At 33.3% G+C, this 20,718-nt stretch overlaps 3 protein-coding genes across 4 annotated transcripts; 1 reads left to right on the forward strand and 2 right to left on the reverse strand.

Annotated features, from left to right (window-relative positions):
• Positions 1-348: 348 nt before the first annotated feature.
• On the reverse strand, positions 349-9,662 carry LOC128180552 (E3 ubiquitin-protein ligase RNF139-like). Its single transcript, XM_052848669.1, is given in 3 exon segments — positions 349-4,103; positions 4,106-5,083; positions 9,382-9,662. Coding segments are annotated over 3 exon segments (1,974 nt in total). The 5' UTR covers positions 9,557-9,662; the 3' UTR covers positions 349-3,282.
• Positions 9,663-9,821: 159 nt separating this feature from the next.
• On the forward strand, positions 9,822-15,036 carry LOC128180553 (RING finger protein 145-like). 2 transcript variants are annotated; one of them, XM_052848670.1, is made up of 3 exons: positions 9,822-9,931; positions 12,366-12,550; positions 13,094-15,036. In XM_052848670.1, exons 2-3 carry the CDS (start codon positions 12,373-12,375, stop codon positions 14,797-14,799), a joined length of 1,884 nt encoding a protein of 627 aa, XP_052704630.1. In that variant the 5' UTR covers positions 9,822-9,931; positions 12,366-12,372; the 3' UTR covers positions 14,800-15,036. The 2 variants fall into 2 exon arrangements, with proteins under 2 accessions (XP_052704630.1, XP_052704631.1); XM_052848671.1 differs by lacking the exon at positions 9,822-9,931 and adding an exon at positions 10,995-11,015.
• A 4,638-nt stretch (positions 15,037-19,674) lies between these two features.
• Positions 19,675-20,718, reverse strand: LOC128179573 (uncharacterized). The gene is made up of 3 exons (XM_052847014.1): positions 20,530-20,718; positions 20,129-20,302; positions 19,675-20,025 (listed from the first exon to the last, which is right to left on the reverse strand). Exons 1-3 carry the CDS (start codon positions 20,666-20,668, stop codon positions 19,820-19,822), a joined length of 519 nt encoding a protein of 172 aa, XP_052702974.1. The 5' UTR covers positions 20,669-20,718; the 3' UTR covers positions 19,675-19,819.

Genomic DNA, 20,718 nt, shown 5'->3' on the forward strand with positions numbered 1-20,718 from the left:
GGTGTGATCAAATCTATCATAAAGCCCTTCGGGCTTTATTAGATTTCATCACATCCCGACCGATATTATAACCTCATAATATTCAAATGATCATCCACTTTTTCCATCCCTTTATGAATTATTACTATTTTATATCTCTTTTTTGTGCTTATTGACACATGAATTAATATGTTGTATCACAATATATATAATGTACATGTATAAGACCCTTGACATTATTATTTAACACAAATATGTTTATGTACCTCATGTACCATTGAATGTTAATGGTTTAAGAGAATAAATTTAATTGAATTGTGTATATTTGCGATTTTCTTCCCTTTTTCAATAAAACTAGAAAAGTATTAATCCCTTGTTTTAAGGTTTATTTTCTGTAATGTAACAATGTCAAAGCAATCGATTTTCTTTCAGAAAGCAACCATGCTAACCTCAAACAATATACATGTAAAAATACATAAAATAGAACTGTTGTTCTACCTCTAGCTGTCTGTTTTCTCTGGTAATCAGAAAACATAAATAAAATAAACATATTTTTACAGCAAACAAAAAAACTGCTAGCAATGCTTAATAAAGGTGTATTATCGGATTCTGACCATAAGAAGTAATTCATCATATTTTACATTTTACACTGATTATCTTATTTCCTCTACAGTAACACTAAAATCAAATGTAAATATGCAACGTTTTATGTAATGAACAAAAATCACTCAATTTTTTTCCCTATTCAGTGTACAAATGCCATCAAAATATCGCTCAGCTACATATAATAACATCGAATTTGAAAAAGGAAAATGATGATTTGAAAACTAGTAGTTGATCAAATAAAACTATTGAGGGACATATATACACATCGTATAATCATCGACAACCACCCAGCAAAATTGTTATTGTACAAACAACAGTATAGAAGGTTATTCACCTATTAATGCACATATTACAAGACACTCACATATGAATAGATATAAAAATTAATCATTGAAATGTTGAGCCCTTCCATTCAATATCACTAGAAATATAGCATCGGTGGGCTACAAGATGGAAACCAAGTTCAAATGATCGGAAGCTAAATTACTATGACTCAGATCATGCATTGTCAACTTGCATAAAATCATTTTGGTATTATGTAATACACGTACTATTATAATATCTTAAAAGATGAAGTAATGTTGTGAAAATAGTAATAAGGTATGTGTTCATGCATAGTTTGAAAAATCCATGTATCCAAAACCCATCCTACAGAAGGGTTGGAACTGATTGATTGAGACAAAATAATTCAGTAAAAAAATCATTCCCCATAATACAGGATATACATGTAATAAATGTTTCCTTTATATTTTGTGACATAGGTACACAAAACATTTTCACTATATATAATTATATAAATATATATTTATATGTTTTTCCATTATCATAAAGGACTTTATTGCAATTTGTGAAATGTTTTTTGATAACTTTAACACAACAGAATAATATTTTGGAAACTTACTTATTGAAATATATTGGCAGTTGTTACCAAATTACCGTAAGGTCACCAAAATTGAAATCTTGTATACTTGTATAAAATTTTCACTCAAAATCGCCTAATTTTACACTGTCATATTAACTTGCCTTATTGAAAATAAGCAAGTTTAAATATTGATTCTAAACCCCAATTAATAAAAGATTTTCTTTAATTTACAAACAAGGATACACAAAGGTGAAAAAAGCAGCAATGGACCAACTACTGGTAGCTAGGGGCCATGGTACACTGTATCAAAGACACAAGATGGAAATTTCCTTTAGTTACTTTGAACTGAATATTTTTAAAATGTGTTTTTATATTCAAAATCTTTCAAATTGATGCTTTTTGTGAAAAACTGACTTAACACTTTATATTGAACATTGTATATCAAGAAAATTTCATTGAAATTCCTTCGTTTTGAAAACTCCAAAACAACAGTTGATATTGCATGAAAGCAAAATCACTTAACATATCTAATAGATATTCATTAAAAAAAACCCATATAAATAACACATCTTGTCTTATCATATAGCTAACATTTCTGCTGTCATTTACAATTTGTGGGACAGTGTCCTCAAATTAGCTTATAAATTTTATGGAATTTGACCATCATAAGGCTCTGATACAGTACCATGCAGATAATGATCCAGCAACAATTAAGGACATGCGCGACGTTCCTAAGTTATATACTAAGTAATTTTCCTTCATAGATTATTTCTTCATTTGCATTTAAACATCTTAATGCCCAAAAATTCAGGGTTCGTTATCAGACTAATTTTGGAGTTAGAATATTTTGAATTTTTCTTTTAATTGCATACAAAATGAAATTGAATGCTGTTTAATAAAATCATAGTCAATATTTTCAACTGAAACTATATTTTTCAAATAGAAAAATGTCATACAATATGAAAATATATTTTTGAAATTATGTAGTGGAAAAAATCTTCACAGAGCTGAGATAGGAAAAAAATAGCAAATAATGGAAGATAGGCCACGTCTGACATTTAAGAGTGTGTTGATTATTATCAACCATAAAACAAAAATGTGTAAACTACAAAACATGAGGAAAATAAGTGATCTGTTAGGCTATTGAAATTTAGGCATTTGTAAAGTTAACATTGATCTTGAAAAGTGAAAAATACTTAGGTAGTTTCAGTGACCATTCGTAAAAAAGTATTACATATAATACTTTTAGTATTAGATAATTATCTATAACAAAAAATACATGTAGTTATTTATTAAGGCAAACAAAAATAAATGTTTTGATTCTCAGGCACTGCTGCATCCACATTGAAATTCTAATCAAAAGTGAAATGACTCAATCTTTTAACTTTTGGAAGTGTAAGTATGAAACTTGAATTATTCCACTTTGCAAATTTTTCAATAAAATCAAAAATAAATAAATGTCTGTTATATTATTTTTTGAGGTTTTATCATACAATTTTATATAACATTTATAAGCATGTTTAAAAGAAATAACATCAAATAAGTGTAACATACACTTATAATTATTCAAAAATATTTTGCACAACAATCGATATGTATAAATATATGTTTATCTAAACAGTATAAACATGGTTATGTTTAAAAAAAAAGACTCAAAACTTGACAGTTTGAAGGATCCAGTCAAATCAGGGAGAAAATATTCATGAAACAATTAAAAAAAATCAGAGAGTTGGCCAATAGGCAGAAAGCGAATTTGCTGTGGGTTTCTGGCCATGCATGAAGAGGAGACTAGTACACGTGGAATAAATAATTGATTTTTATATAAATTTGATAAACTAATCTTGATGAACTCTTAGTGTGTTAGCGGGCTGGAAGGTTCCATTGTTTAATCTTCTACCAACTTCTTGTCTTTCAATCACTGGGTTAAACTGTGGTTGTCCTGCAGCCATTTCACCATGGATTGGTGCCATGGCCCCAGGATTTATATCTTCCTCATATTCATCTTGATTATTATTTTCTTGAGCGTTTGTTGTGACATTTTCAGGGGCATAAATAAGTTTGTGGCACAGCGGGCAGTTATCCTGAACATACAGCCACTTCCTTAAGCACACACCATGGAAGTAGTGTTGGCACCTAGTAATTCTAGCATTGTTTAATTCATGGTAACAAATAGCACAAACATCATTGAGTGACTCCAATTCTGATTTAGAAGCCTGAGGTAAAGAATTTATCTTATTGACCGCAGTTCGCCGCTTGGTAAAAACTTGCCATCCATTCTTAGCTTGCACCCATATGTTACAATATGCATGAATACACATCATAAAAGCACGAATGGCTCCTCCTGATTCAAACACCATTATCCAGGCTCCATTACAAAACAGAAATATACCAAATAAAAATTCTATTGTATTTCCAGTGGATTGAATATAATACACATAGTCATCCAGTCCTTCCCAGAAAGTGTTTCTGTAGGCATCAAACAAAAATAAGGCGTACACAGTCAGAGATATAATCACTTTGAACATGACTTCCACACTGAATGCAGTGACAGATAACAACCAGGTGCTGATGCTGTAATTGCTCCATAAATACATAAGTAAACAGGTGGGAAAGGTAAGCAAGAACACACACATGGACAGCACACGCAGGTGTCGACCACATTGCTGCTCTGTGAGGCACTCAGTGACATCAAGATGGGGTGAATCATGCTATGTATGAAATGAGAGATAGCTGTAAGGAGGAGACAGAAGTTCTTGCAGAGTCTAGCCAGTCTCACCTCCGGGCGAAGTCCTGTCAGCCCTGTCTGGAGGCCCAGAATGAAGAATAAAATGGCAGACACAGTGCCCATGTTTCTGTCCTCTTCAGAGTCTGATCCTACACAGAAGGCCAGGAATACGCCCACGTGATGGGCAAAATAGGATACCACACTTGTCATGCCCAGCATGGCAATGTAATTTTCACAGCTTTGGGTAAATAATCGAATAACGATAGAATAATAATCTAGGGAGTACAGTAAATGCTGGCTCTCATCTCTCTGGCTATAATCTTCAACACACAGTAAAGTGAGCTGATAGAAAAGTCTCGTTATCCAGAAAACTCGAAGCACTTTGGGTACTTGGAGTCGAATCCAGTGATGTTCGACAAATCCTTGAATTCCAATAGCACTGAGAGTTATTTTGATCACATTATAGGCCTGTCTGAAAGTCCAGACAAATGCTCGGACAGACCCAAATACTTCTATGGCAATAGCAAAAGTTGGACCAACCATTGATATCACAGGCACCCATGATAAATACTCACTGTTCGGACACACTAAATATACTATGGCGGGAAACATAAAGGATGTCATCATTCCTAGTGAAATAATGGCCTTAATTTCTGTCCTTGGTAAAGTCCTTTGTCTCAACATCCATATATAACTGAAACTGTAAGCTAAGAAGAGTTGTGTAACTGCATTCTGCGTTAAATCATAAAAGTCATGACTGTGGTGGGTGGAGCTCTGGTTCTCAGCCAGTGTGGGGATGCCCTTGTTCCATGTGTATGACATCATTAGAAAGGTGACCATTGCCGTAAAACTGTAGATGTCCTGTATTTGGCTTGTGGAAAGCAGGAATACCACCACAGCAAGGGCAAACACTAAAAACACAAAACATAAAACACTTATCAAAAGATGCCTAAATCTAAATAATTTGAATTTTTTCTCATGATTAATTAAAACTATTTTGATGCATGGGAATGTGGGTTTTGTATTGTTCTTTTAGGATTTTCCTCTTCCTTTGCAACAAATATCAATTATGACAATAAATAAGGCACATTAGGTTATTGAGAAACAATTCAACAACAGCATCGAACACTGTGTGACAAAGTGAATATGATCAATAATAGCGGACTACAGCCACTCAAAAAAATGTCACTAAATGTGTTGACCAATGAAGCATGAATGTATAAAAGTTGGGTAGAATCTAATATTCAGCTTATCATCTACAAAATCATATGGGAGAAAGACTCTAATATAACAGTCAATAATAAAAAATTACCAAAATCTTCAGCATGTTCAGTTCAGGGCAGTGATTTACTGAAAAACGCCATACAAATATAGCTTGATTAAACTATCTGGGTGCGTCTTTTTACACCAAGGAATCCCAAGGAACCCCAAGGATACCCCAAGGAACCCCACGGATAGAAATTAATAACTATTAATACCCGAGGGGTCCCATTGGAGTTCAAGGGTCATATTAATAACAAAGAATCTGGGCACACAAGATAGTGATTTTGCAGGAACCATCAACACGAACCAATTCGGGTTTAAATGTCTATATCCTCGAACTGCTATGTACAAGTTTGAACAAAAATTGATTACTCAAACTATATTATGTTGAGAGTATAAATATGGAAGGGAATTACCGCCAAAATTCTATGTATCTTGCTTTTATTCTTATTATGCTTACTTCTTTATTCTTCATTACATTTACCGGTACACTTGCATGTCACTTTATTGTTTTCATATTCATGCTTATCCAATTTCACTTTGCCGATTCTCTTTGATCCTTCATTGTTTGCTTAATTCTATGTTGCAACATCCTCTTATTATTTGTGTAAATTCTTTCTTTTATCTCTGTTACAAACGTGAATTCAAACACGCAAACCATAAAGCACTTTCAATAAAGACGAATACAAGTTGCATGAATTTATTGCTGCATTATGACGCCAGGCGGCAGTGTGCGCGCTACAATCGCTGCTTCCCGAAAAAAAACCAACGTAGCTAGCTAAATGTGGGATGTTTCGCACCATGACATTTCGCTCCAATGTTTATATGTTTAGATCAAGAAATGGAGGGGAGGTTAATGTACTAAGGGATAATTTATAATTTTGTTTGCCGGGGAGGGGGGGTGGGTAGGTCGAGTTCTATTTTCAGTAGGTTTACTTCATATGTGAATTTAAAAAAGTTTGAATATTCAAGGGTGGTGGGGTGACTGGACCCCCCTCCTAAAATAAAATAAAATTCTAAGTCTGCCCATCAGTTATATTTATGAGACGATATAATCTTACACTCATAATTAGCACCCGTATCATAATTATTATCATCGCAAGCTTGATATGGAAGTCGGTCAATTCAACTATTCATTTAATCAGGACGACATGTATGAGGTTCATGTCTCTAAGTAACATGTATCATAGCCTAAACACCTTCAAATCTAAACATGGACATTCAGTTACATGTACATGATTTTTATTAAAATAAACAAACCTACAATAAGCATGGTTGTGAGTGATACATACACATTTTTATCACTTCAAAAATCTGTGTAAATAAGAAGCATACATTATTAATGTTTTGTATTTTGGAAGAAAAAAAATATTTTATTTAGAACTTTATATAAGAATTTTTATTTAGATTTGATTTAGATTTTAAACCAAAACGCATAAACAGTCATATCACATACCGTATTTTAATCTCTCTGTCTGGTTTGTTTTCGTATACTTATTGTGTAATTAATTCACTGATAATTTAGATTCGTTAATTTTACCGCGTTTACTTCTGCGACTCCACCGTTCTGTGCCGAATCGCAAGAATATAAAATCGCGTGCACCAAACTTAGTTTTCATATCACAAGTTCAAAACTTTTAGAAAATAAAATAAGTGAGATTTTAAAACCTGCAGTTTTATGTTTTTTAACCCGGAATTTCACGCGGATATTAATTCATCGCATTTTATCAGGGATACACAGTATTGTAGCCTAACGAGAGGTATATAGTGATTCATGCAAGTGATAATTTTCACACGTACTGGAGTACAAGAAAAGCTACTTCTAATTATTTCGTACCCCAGTCCTTTTATTGTTTTTCAAAAACATCTTTAAATTTGGTTTAAATTTATTTCTATTTCATCTACATATTCCGCGGGTACCTGTGGACAGAACCGTGCATCACCCCACCTCTTTTCACCTCAAATGAAAATAAAATCCTGTCGACAAGTACTTGTGACATGTTCCTCTCCTAAAAATTAAGCGTTCCTGCAAATAATTTGCAAATAATTTGTTACTGCATATATATACGGTACATCATTGCATTGCGGATCTAAAATGAGATCAGATCCACCCCCAATGGAAAATTCACCCTTATTTAATCAACCAATAAAAATGTTACATTAAAAGTTTAAAAATTTATCAATTTAAACTTAACTGTTATATAAACTGTTATAGTTAAGTTTAGATTGATAAATTATAAACTTTTAATGTAACAAAAACATTAATACAAAATTATCTCTCAGATACCACCCCCCCCCCCCCCCCTCTGATTTTTTTTAGAACCGCGCGGAGGCATTTTACATGTACACAAAAAAAACTCCGTATCTTTTTAAGTATGCGTATATCGTGGCTTGTTAAAAGTTAATTATATTAACATGTATTTCATATTCCTATACTAAGCCCTTAATTTGAGATGTTTTCACGAATTTATTAAATTTATGCCATTTGTTAGTTTCGTTTTAATAAATCTTCGGGAGCAGCAATTGTAGCGCGCACACTGTCGCCTGGCGTCATAATGCAGCATTAAATTCATGCAAATTGTATTCGTCTTTATTGAAAGTGCTTTATGGTTTGCGTGTTTGAATTCACGTTTGTAACAGAGATAGAAGAAAGAATTTACACGAATAAGAAGAGAATGTTGCAACATAGAATTAAGCAAACAATGAAGGATCAAAGAGAATCAAAGTGAAATTGGATAAGCATGAATATGAAAACAATAAAGTGACATGCAAGTGTAAATGTAATGAAGAATAAAGAAGTAAGCATAATAAGAATAAAAGCAAGATACATAGAAATTTGGCGGCAATTCCCTTCCATATATAATTACAAGTCTATTCTGGCTATTGAATAAAACTCACAAGCTTTCTGAAAAGGGAAATGAGGGGTAAACCGATAAAACTTTATATTAGAAATTTAAATATATATATTTTAATTGAATTATACTGTATATCATAATAAACTAGTAATAAGAACAAAAAATAGTGTTCATACGGCAGAAATCAATAACGACTTATCAAAATATACCGGTATTCTAGTATAATTCAACATAATGTTATACCAACATTCATTTAAAAAAAAAAGTAAAATGAAAAGTTAATTTGAGTCTCGAGCAGGATTTGAACCCGAAACACTGCGTGAATGTCTTCAAAATCCAGAACGAAACCAGTGAGCCATGCGAGACTTTGAAATTGGGGTATAAAGTAGTGTTGGAGACAATATTGTCATATCTCTGGACTTTGTTTTATTATCCTCCAAAAATATTTTGAAAAAGTATATAATTATTCATCTCTGGGTCATCTCTCCATCTTTTTTTAAAAAGCCACGTTTTTAATGTTGAAATATGTTATCTTTACAAATTTCAAATTTGTGGAGAGAAGACCCAGAGACATCAGAATCACTTAAAAACAGCTGTAAATAAGTACGATTTTGCATCAATTCCGCCGTGTTGCTATATTTAGCCCCATATTATGACAAAACCTTTTGTATTTCAAACATTTTTCTACCCATTCTACGTCCAACAGAAACCAAATAACGGTAATAAATCGAAAAATGTGCAAAATTAATCAATCTACATGTACATCTTAAGCGCCCACTTTCTTTATATAAAACCATGATAACGAGGCTAGAGATTCAGGGGCAGAGGATTTGACAGGTTAACTCCTGCCACGCAAAAGAGCCTAGGGTGATCTTTGAGGACTAGGACCAGAAGGAGAAAGGATTTGACAGTCGTTGGTTCAAATCCCAGTCTGGTCCGTCATTATTTCACAAGTATCACCTAACTCCATGTACATGTAGGTAAAAGCTTCAAAAATAGAATTATCTGTGCTCTGGAAAAACAGAATTAGATGTTTAAGATATTTTATGGGACCAAATGAATTATCTGAAAAGAAACTGTCAAATACTAACCGAATGTCATAATGAATATCCACAAAATGTATTCAAGCCATGACATTGATGGTTGATACTGAAACAGAGTAAATCCTGGAAGAAACGACTTATTCAAAATGCAGTCCATGACAAATATCGGAGGCAAGCGCAATGTGACCTCCCACAGAACTTCAAGTTTCTTCTTCCATTCCATTTCTGGTGTTATCTGTGGGTTCTTAAATCACCAGAAATATCGAAAAATCCTTAACGAAAACTCATGACGTTTCCTTAGACAGTACGTTTCAAATTAAAAAAAAACGTAAATCAGGCTCTATTATTTTTTTCTTGATTTTTCTACGAAAATAATTTGTTTTCGTTAAAAATGTACCTTTAGAATAATTTCGTTATAAAATCGATTTTGCTAACTTTTTAAAACAAAATGACTAACTTTATATTTCTTTTTATTCGTTTTGTTAGTATTTTATCCAGAAAATAACTTCCGGTAAAAGAGAAAGTTGAAATTGACGTGACGTGCACAGATTGACAGATTGTCTGATACTGAGATAGAATAAATAGTCCTCTTCCAAAGGTAATAACGATTGGAATTGGAAATAATTGGCTGTAAATACTTTTTTTCTCTCTCGAAATTTCGACATGTTCCCTGAAATTAATACTTTATCGGCGATATTCGACAGAACGGACAGGCGACATACGTTTTCTGTAAGGTAACGAGTGGTTTCGCTCCGATCGCTTGTTCGCGCTGAGAGGTTTCGCGCCGAGTGGTTTCACCCCTTTTCAATATATTATAAAAATATTATTAATGATCAAGGATTACCTGTATTTATCGATCTAAGCAAACCCCAAATAATTGCTAACGTTGTGTTTTATGAAATAATTTAAAATTATCGTGATTTCACCTAATCGAGCTGTCTTAATCATGTTAATTAATGCTTTTTATAAACATTTGTGAAGTGAAGGCATTTTTAGCCAATTTTCCGTCATTATAAACAGTATACAAAATATGACATTGATAATATATATGCAATGGCCAAATGGACATAAAAAAATATTATATAGCTTGCACAATAGGAAATATTCAAAGTCCGATTGAAAATATATTTAATGATACATTAATTTAACATGTATATGCGAGCATCTTATGGAATTTTGGGCATTATTTAATTCATTTTATTATCTATCATATAATGCATTATATTTTAGTTACTCATCAACTTATGGCAGTAGAGGCAGCATTCACGAACCATTTCTTTGCTATACTCTTTCAGAATACTGGTTCCAAAAAAACGTGCTAACGAATTCTTGAGATACTCATCATTTAGTTCTCCAAATTAAATCGCAGTCAAAGCTATTTAAATAACGGTTTCATTGATGGTGGATTAATTGCCGACTAATTAAACTGCTCAGGCGATGTTCGTGCATGTGTATATTGTTTATATTTATTGTGTATAAAATTAGTCTAATTAAACTAAATTAACTTCTAAAACATTTAATTTACCACTTATATGTATAGATAGAAATAATCATGTATTCGGAGCGAAACCACTCAGCGCGAACAAGCGATCAGAGCGAAACCACCCAAATTCTTCTGTAACATGACCACAACTATGCAACTAGGCAACTACGATCTTGAGACCCTGTGGAACTTTATCAGGGTAAAAGTAGAAAATTTCAATAGATAAATTTTGATTATTTTTACCATATCAATCATCTGTTCTGGTATTGATTTTCGTTAAAAATCTCCAAAATTTAACATGGACTGTTGGAACATGCTGTAGTTCGAAAAAGTACATGCAATATAAGATCATGGAAAATAGTGTTTGTGCACAAGTAAGATTTTACTGTAAATCAGAAAGTTTTAGTAAAATAACAAGCTCAAACCTTGGCATGGGACCTATCATCAACATTGTTTCCCTGACACCTGTCAAGACTCGTTGATAATTATAGCGAGTGCAGCTCACAGGTGCAAAGTGTCAGCACGCACTGCAAGCTTTTATGACAATGCCACTGCTCCCATTGACGTACTGAATTTTCTGTCGTCAGAATGGTATACACAATTCCATGTTCATTGCATATGGCTACCAATGTCACATTGTAGCAAGAACAAATAAAAAAAAATTTTAAGGACTTCATATACAAAAAAGGTAATTTAAAACATTTATCTGCTTATTGTTAATTATTAGAAGAGTTTAATAAACAACAGAGGACAATAAACTTATAGAAATGAAAGGTGAACTCTGAAGTCACAATCCCTTTGTAAGAAGAGGAAAGAATTAACTCTTTACATGTATATTTTTTATTCAATTCATCATGTTGATGAATCCCTTGGAATTTTTTTCATCATTATGACTTATGCTGTGCATTCCCAATGATTGCATTGTAAAACATATTGAAGTGTGAGATGAAGTGGAAAATAATTTTGTCCCTGCTTATTTCCAAATATGAAAACAATGCTACATGTTTAAAATATGCTCAGAAGGGTATAATGACTGTAAATAGTTTTATATTATAATTTGAAAAAGCATTTTCAAAACTTTCAGTTAGTCAAAAAATCACTGGTTTGTAACAATGTCAGAGGATTACTTTTGTGGGTAACCATACAAGTTAGAAAGATAATTTTTGTGTTTACAAACATGAAAAATGTGTTTTACATTTACCAATTTAGTGGAAATGCAAGACTTTGTGAGTATGTGGTTTCCACAAAATCAATAAACATTAAGCAACCATGAACAACAATTATTGCACATACAGACAGTATCCAGTTACTGATAAAGTTAATCAGGAATATATTATTTGCTTTGATATTCAGAATAAATTCAACCTGTGTTGCATCAGCTAAAATGGAGAACACCCACTGTTATTTGTAATCAGGATTATTGCATTCAGAAGAAATTTTATTTGAAAACTAAATCTATTCAAATGTATTTTGCATTTTGATGGAAATGATACCATGCTTGATATTCTTTAACATCTCACATTGTAATTAGCTTCTATTTTGTTTCCAGGAAAAAAATGGGGCCATTCAAATTAAAGAGAGAGTACTTACTAGCCTCAGTGTGTGTTATTTTGAGGGTACCCTCTCTGTTTATCATGGAGGTGTGGTTCAGAACAGATCCACAAAAAGCCGTAGAAAGTAAAGCAGTAGATCCGGGCCATGCACAATTCATTACAACAGCAGTTTACTATTCCAGTAAGCAATTTTTTCAAAACACAATTAAAATCTTAAAAATTAATACATGTATCCTTAAAATTTTTTTTTTTATTGATAATCCAAATCTATTATAGATTTTAAAATAAAAGTAAATTTGATCTTTTATGGAATATTGTCAATTATATGCTTATTATAAACCGGTACATCTAGTTATATATAAGACCTCATGACTTGCAATGGCATTGTTTTTTTTATCCCTGAGCCTTGGCGAGGGAATAGGAAACACACAACATAAGATTGATAAAAATCAATTACCATTGCAAATCATGAGAGATTCTTTTTATCACATTTTATACCATGTCTTTAGTTAAACTTCAATCTTTTCTAGTTGTGAGCCGTACAACACATTCACAATGTTACATTTAATTCTGACGTCATGTGGTGATCGAAAGAATACACAGTTAAAATAAAAAATTTAATACATGAGTAATATCCACCTTATATTGAGCTAAACATGTGATAAATACCAGTATGTTGTGATAGTTTTTAGAAGATTTATTGTTTTTAAATTTGTCTTTCCAGTACTGGCCTTTGCTGTGGCTGTTCTTCTGATGCCTCTTAGGAAGTTAGTCTCTCTATACATGTACATAGTAAGCCTGGTCCTTCTACTGATGGCTCATCACCTGGCTCAGATTTACGTCGAAATGGAGATAGCTGAACCAGAGACATACATTTTGAATGACACTTCAGCTCTGAAGAGATTAGGTCTGCATCTGACAGTGCAGTGCGTGATGGCAGCGTTCATAGCCTACCTTATAGACATCACGTCCTGGCGGCGATTTGTATTGCTTATATATACACTCCCAATGATAGCGAGAATAGCAGGAATACCACTCGCTGCATTCGAGCACATCCATCACTTCTGCTCTTTATTCACAGTGATCTTAATCATGTTATTTTTATTCAACAACATTGGATTTGGGCTAGATATAGTCAAAGAGAATATCCTACGATGGAAAGCTCTTGCAGACGCCATCGGTTGGATCTCCCTGCTCTTCACCGCTTGGCACACCATTCTCCTTCCTATCCAGTTTCTAGTGTTCTGGATAGTCCTGTTCTGTTCTCAGCTTTATGTGTACATGATGAAAACTCCGTTAAGCTTGTCACAAGAGGGGTGGCTTCTATTTATCTTAGCCTGTGTGGGTGAGTGCTGTGCCACCCCCATCAGCCTGATAGCCCTGTGTGTCACCATAGCTTATGCGTCCTATTATATCTTGACTCTCACCAAACTCTATCTGCAGGGATGGAATGCTTTTACTGCAGACCAGGACGTTATGCGTGGATGGACAGAGGGTTTCACTATGATGCTTATAGCAGTACAGACTGGTCTCCTTGAACTTAAACCTCTACAGAGGGCATTCCTAATGTGTGTGTTACTGTTTATTGTGGCCTCTTCATTAATCCAGTCAATGTACGAGATGGCAGACCCCATTCTGCTCTCTCTTAGTGCCTCCCACAATAAGAATATCTTTAAACATGTGCGTGCAATACTTTTGTTTACATTCCTTTGGCTTTTCCCACTATACATGACTTACTCAATTTGTCAGTATTTTGACTTGGACTTCTGGCTTCTGGTCATCATGTCCAGCTGCCTTTTAACCTCAGTCCAAGTTGTGGGGTCATTAGTGATTTATACATTGTTTATGTATGATGGAATGAGGACGGACCCATGGGAATCGCTCGATGATATAGTGTATTATACGCGATCCTTTGTGAGGATTCTGGAATTCATTGTGGCAGTATTTGTCGTGTGTTATGGAATGAAGGAATCAATTTTCGGTGAGTGGAGCTGGATCAATTCCTCCATTTTGATAATCCATTGTTATTTTAATGTGTGGCAGAGACTTCAGAGTGGGTGGAGGACATTTTTGTTGAGGAGAGAGGCAGTGAAGAAGCTGGCGCTGTTACCAACAGCAACCGAGGATCAGATTCACAACTACAATGATGTCTGTCCCATCTGTTACCAGCCGCTTCTCACTGCTAAAATAACACCATGCGGACACTTCTTTCATGCGACTTGCCTTAAAAAATGGCTCTATGTTAAAGATACTTGCCCAATGTGTCACAAAAAGTTGCATGAAACTTCGGAGGAGTCCCAGAATTCCACTGAGGACAGACCTGCACAGAATGAGGACATTGTTGAAGAAGATGAGGACCATGGTGATGCAGATTCAGAACCTTCTAATCATAGCGAGGAGCAGGAGTTCTCAGAAGAGGACTTGGATTGATGAAATGTTAAGTCTTTCATCTGTAAATGTTACATGTTGACTAAACAAAAGCGATACCTACTGGCTTTACCTTAGCATGTTAAAGTGAAGTAATTTGATACAAATGTCTTATAAACTAAAATACATATTGTTTTATCAAACATATGATTTAATTTGCTTTTAAAAGCAAATAGAGTATTTTTCTGTTTCATGTTGTTGTAGAACATTAAATATAAATCTACCAATCAACCAGATTGATTTTTGTTAGTGTTATACATTTGCTTTTAATCATTTTGTTAAATATACATAACCAGTTCATATATACTAAGCATTAATTTTTGGGTCACTTGAATGACTCAATGACCTATTGCAAATGGGTCTTCGTCTGTCGTCATGCATCAATTGTCGTGCATTGTGTGTTGACAATTTTACACTTTTAAGTTCTTGGAAACTCCATGCAAGTCTAATTATTACCATTTTTAATTTGAAGCACCTCTAGGATAAGAAAAATATAATTTGTTAAATTTATGACCATGCCACCCTCATGGCCTCTTCGAGGGGCCAAATAAGCAAGGAAGGACCAACATTTCAAAAATCTTCTCTACTCCTACACTATTGGAAAAAACTACATGTATGGCTGTGATGTCCTTGAAGCCTTTTTATTTAGGTAGCTAAACACAGTTTCGTATAAAATGGTAGCTAAACACAGTTTCGTATAAAATCCAGGGGGGGGGGGGGGGTTTCCCCCAGTCAATAGCATGATGGGTAGGGATTTTCCTGCTATATTTGTGCGGTATACATGAAATAATTTCTTTTTTATTTTCAGTTGCATAGAACATGTAGAATATAGTCTTATCTTTAGAATAGATGTAAAAAATATGCAGAAATGTTTTTAAAATTAATTTTGTGAGTCTCTGACATAGAGGGAGGTAACTCGATAAACATCCGGATTTTACATTTGCAGAATTTCATGTCTTGAGTAGCAGGTAATATAGCTCTTTAAAAAGCTGGCGAATGTATCCTAAAATAACATGAAAGCAAGACCTTAAGACTTGCTCTGTGAAATGCTTAGAACTTGAAATGGCTGATTTGGTTGCAATTTTGTGTTAGGGGGTGCTAAAAATGAATGGGTGTAGAGCAATTTGGGGCATTATCTCCCATATTTACCCCATATTTCCATCGTCAATACATCGTAATACACCTTATTATTTATTGATAAATGTGTTATCTTTTAATATTTACAAAATTCATCATATTTTATCTTTCCTTTGATATATAGATATATATGTAACACATTTTAACAACATTTCTTTATAGGGGTCAGTTTTGCGTGTCCCTCATGTAATGACGTCGCGATAACGTCATATAGAAAACTGTGTTTTGCACCCTTAATTGTAGGGCCAATATGGCCATAATATAAAAATGTATTAAATCTTGGAATATCTTTTTCTCTCTATCCACAGTAGGGGAAGATATTTAACTAAATTGTAGACTTCATTACCATGTGTTGGGTGTTCGGGCCCTATGACAGGCCGGGCCAGTATGGTCTTGTAATGAAAATGTATTAAATATTAGCATATCTTCAGTTCTCTATATATCCACAGCAGGGGGAGATAAACTGTTTGCGTGGTTATGCCATTCATGAAGCCCTTTACCTAATTTGTTAATTTAAATTCATGACCCCTGGGTCAGTGTTTCAGGACCCATTGGTAAGGCCAATATGGCCACACAGTGAAAATGTATTGAAGTTTATAATATTTACTTCTGTACTTTCAGTCATGGGAGATAAACTAAATGCATTGTTATTTATGTATATAATGTAGTGTTGCACTCTTCTTTAAAATTGTGAAATTCACGGCTCATTTGGCAGGTGTTGAGATATTTAAATTTTGGGGGGAGGGGTGGTGATGGTGACAAAATATTGCTGTATAATAAACGTATTTTTTTTAGGACTCTTGGGTCACTCAGGTAACCTATTACTTAAGAAATAAAGTACGAGTTTTCGTGAATGTTGCAGAATAACCTCCGAGGTCGAGAAATGTTGTTTTGAAATATAAAAGCCGAGGCGTTAGCCGAGGCTTTTATATTTCGAACAACATTTCGAGACCGAGGAGGTTATCCTGCAACATTCACGAAAACTCGTACTTTATTTCTATTCTAATAACAGCCCAGTATTTCTACAGATCGTTTCTGAGACGATCTAGGTCATTTTGACGGCTGTTCCGTGTAACCCCAACGGTTTTGTTGGTAATGTATACATGTGTATCGATCAAAGGAATCACATGCAGACGACAGACTTTTTCTTAGGATTTTGATATTCTTCACTTATTCATAAAATATCTTTGAATCACATTCCTAATATTTTAAGGGCAATTTAATACGATTATTACTACTAAACGTTATATATTTTATGTAAAAAACACGCAGTGGAAATGTGCTAGGGAGGTCCTAGGAACAGCCGCATTGATCTCTTAAAAATAAACATTTGAGGCAATACACATTGTTTTGACTGGAACTAACACCTGAAATTGACATGGTTTTAAAACTTTTTACGGTTTAAAGATGTACTTCCATGATCAGTGCGAGACAAATAGGTATTTCTGATCTGATAATTTACTGATGACGTTCGTGGTATATTGGAGAATAATGTCCGCGGCATCTCTTTGATCTCGGCAATAACTGTAGTAGAATGCCATATATTAGGAAATCCAATTTATTAATACCAGATGATATCCATGACGCAGCGGAAGCACGGGAATTAACACTTAACACAAATTAAAGTGAGATAATGCTTAAAGGGGCATGGTCACGATTTTTGACATTTTTTTTTTTATTTTAATGTTTATAATGCTTCAGTATAGCATCTTTAATAGGCAGCTTAAATTTGAGTGTCATTTGTTCAGTTATAAGTGAGTTACAGAGCTTACCATTCTTCGCTATGTAAATAAAGCCTTTGTTAACATTTTGAATGTTGGAGTGAAAATTCCAGTTTTAGACCTAAAATGAATGTGTTAAACATTAGGAACTGTTTATTTATGCTTAAAATGAATAAGAAGATAGACAATCAGCTTGAAAAAGATTATTTACTGGTATATTGAATATATAAAAGTCTTTTTCTTAATTTACCGGTATTAAAGCACAATGAATCGAACCCATAATTTTTATACATAGTTACGGATGTAAATAACCGCAATTAAAATTTAAGTTGTTATTCAAACATAATTTAATTGTCTTATTTGGGCGTGTTGTTGTAGTTATTCTATAGATTCCTTATCTTAAGGAAGGAGTCTTCTCGTTATCAAACATAATTCTTATAATAAGAAATTCATGAAATTTTGACACATTCAAACTGATCATATTACCAAATGATTCTATCAGTTTAATCAAATTTGACCTTTTTGTTTTTGCATAAAGGTCAGGTCAAGGTCACTACCTTTTTCCTCAACGTAAAGGATAATAAAAATAAGTATAACTCTTTGTAGTTCTGTGGACATTTGTTTAAGATTTGAAGATTCTATTCTTGAATGAAATGATAGAATATCAGCTTATCCTACTAAATTGGAATGAATATTTATACTAAAATTGATATTGCTTAACCCGCATTTCCTCTAATTATCTTAAATTTTGAAGAAATTTTGATTAAATTTTTATGCTTCCAATAATAAAATATTTCTGATTTTTATGTATTATGGAGACTTTATGAAAAGATATAAATTGACAGAAAAGCTAATATATTGACCGTTTAATAAGAGAGAAAAACTGGTTTTAGTGATTTTTTCTCAAAAATCAATGTAAAGAAAGGGCGCTTTAAAAAGCTTAAAAAATGTAATTTGATAGGCAAATCATATTTTAAAAACATATTCTGAAACCCAACATCATATCATTAGTTCACATAAGTAGAAAAAATCCAACATAAATGTTATATTGTTTTTAAAATGCTAGAACAGACTCACTAATCTGCAGCAATTCTGAATTGCGAAACATGTGATATTTTCCTACGCCAATATTACGCCAAAAATATTGTCCTTGTTAGATTCTATACATTGATTACTTTTTCTATGCCAAGTTGTGTGATAGTAAAAAAGAGAGGAAAATATACTATTTTAATTTCCTTTCATCTTGATTTAATGAACAATTAATCAAATTTACGTTTGACAAGTCCAAAACAAGAAAAGACTCCTTCCTTAAAGGGGCATGGTCACGATTTTGGTCAAATTCTATTTTCATGTTTTTATTATTTACCATGATTTAGAAATGCATTTCTAATAATCAAATAAAATTTGAGAGTCATTTGTAGAGTTATAGGCAAGATAATTTGTAATGTAAACAAGGCTCGTGTCCTGTTTTTGTTTACATAGGTTCAAAATACCAGTAAAAAATCTTTTCCCAGCTAACTTTTCTATCTTTTTATTTATTTTAAGCATAGATAAACAGTTCTTAAGGTGTTTCACATTCGTTTTAAGTTTAAAACTGAAATGTTTACTCCAACGTTCAAAATGTAAACAAACGCCTTGTTTACATAGCAAAGAATTTCAAGCTCTGTAACTCGCATATAACTCAACAAATGACACTCAAATTTCAGTTGCTTATTAAAAATGCCTTTCTGAAGCATTGTAAATATTAAAATCGGAAAAATAATTTTTGACCAAAATCGTGACCATGCCCCTTTAAGCAAGTACTGAAATCCGCGAACTTTTGTTAAAATTTAAGAGTGCTCGACGATGATCATGGTCATATTTTGACCATTAATCTTCTTTATAACAAGAGCTTTATATAAAAATATTTAAAAGAGAAAAACAAATTGAAAAGGTAAAATATAATTTTTTTTCTTTAGTTAATATTAGTCAATAGATAATCAAATCTGACAATCTTGGGTAGATCTATTGGTTGCTTTGTTGACCACTGAGTCTCTGTATTACAATACAGTTGTCAGAAAAATAGATACATGCGAACTTTAAGAATTGGCAAGGTGTACATCTTGTGATTTTAGGCGGATGTTAGTTCTTCGCATTTTAGTACAAATTTACAGTATTCTTTTCTTCTACACACAGAAGAATCGATAAATGTTGTTACAATGGATGTCATCCAGTCCACCATCGGGACACCAGCTCCTGTCGATTACAACTCCAACACAGTCCTTGCTTTCTTTTGGCTGATAAGGACACCATTGTGCGGGTGGGATCATAGTCCCGTTACTCCACTGGTATTTATTGGCACCAATCCGTCGGGAATATACGTATATATCTTCTAAAATTAACAAATTTGACATTAAATTAATAAAACCAACTAAACACAAAAAAGCCAGATTGACATTTAAAAAAAAAGATTATTAACTTAATCTAAACCTTACTTGCGTTTATGATATTTATAAGGTGCCGAATAAGCGAGAAATTTTCTGTTCCCATCAGGTCTTTCCCCACAGCCTCACATTTGTTTTTTGCCTCTTCATATGAATAAACGTACGTTGGTATCCAAATGCAAGTTTGATACTCGGGAAACCATTCGTCTTGACCGGTCACACAACCTAAATAAGACAAAATCAAACACTATAGAGTAAAAAAGACAAAAAAAACCCCCCAAAAACCCCAAAAATCCCCAAAAATGCTTTATTAAAAAATTGAAGTATCATCATATCATCATATCATCATCATCATCATTATCATCGTCATCACATTATCATCTTAAACCTTTGCAAACAAATACTGGTCGATAAAAGTACAACATTAGCGGTACATGCAGAAACAGACTTACTGCTTGGCATTTTCTGAAAGAACCGGTTTCCAGTCACGTTGGAGATTTTTCTGAAGGCAATTCCGTCATACAAATCACATTCTGTTGTCAAGATATTAAATCGGAAAAGTTGGCATGACTGCCTCAGCTGGCATTGCATTCCACACAATGAAGCCGTGTGCACGGTGAAAGACTGGGAGGGGACTTCCT

Source organism: Crassostrea angulata, chromosome 4 (genome assembly GCF_025612915.1).
Source record: "Crassostrea angulata isolate pt1a10 chromosome 4, ASM2561291v2, whole genome shotgun sequence".
NCBI classification, from domain to species: Eukaryota; Metazoa; Mollusca; class Bivalvia; order Ostreida; family Ostreidae; genus Magallana; species Magallana angulata.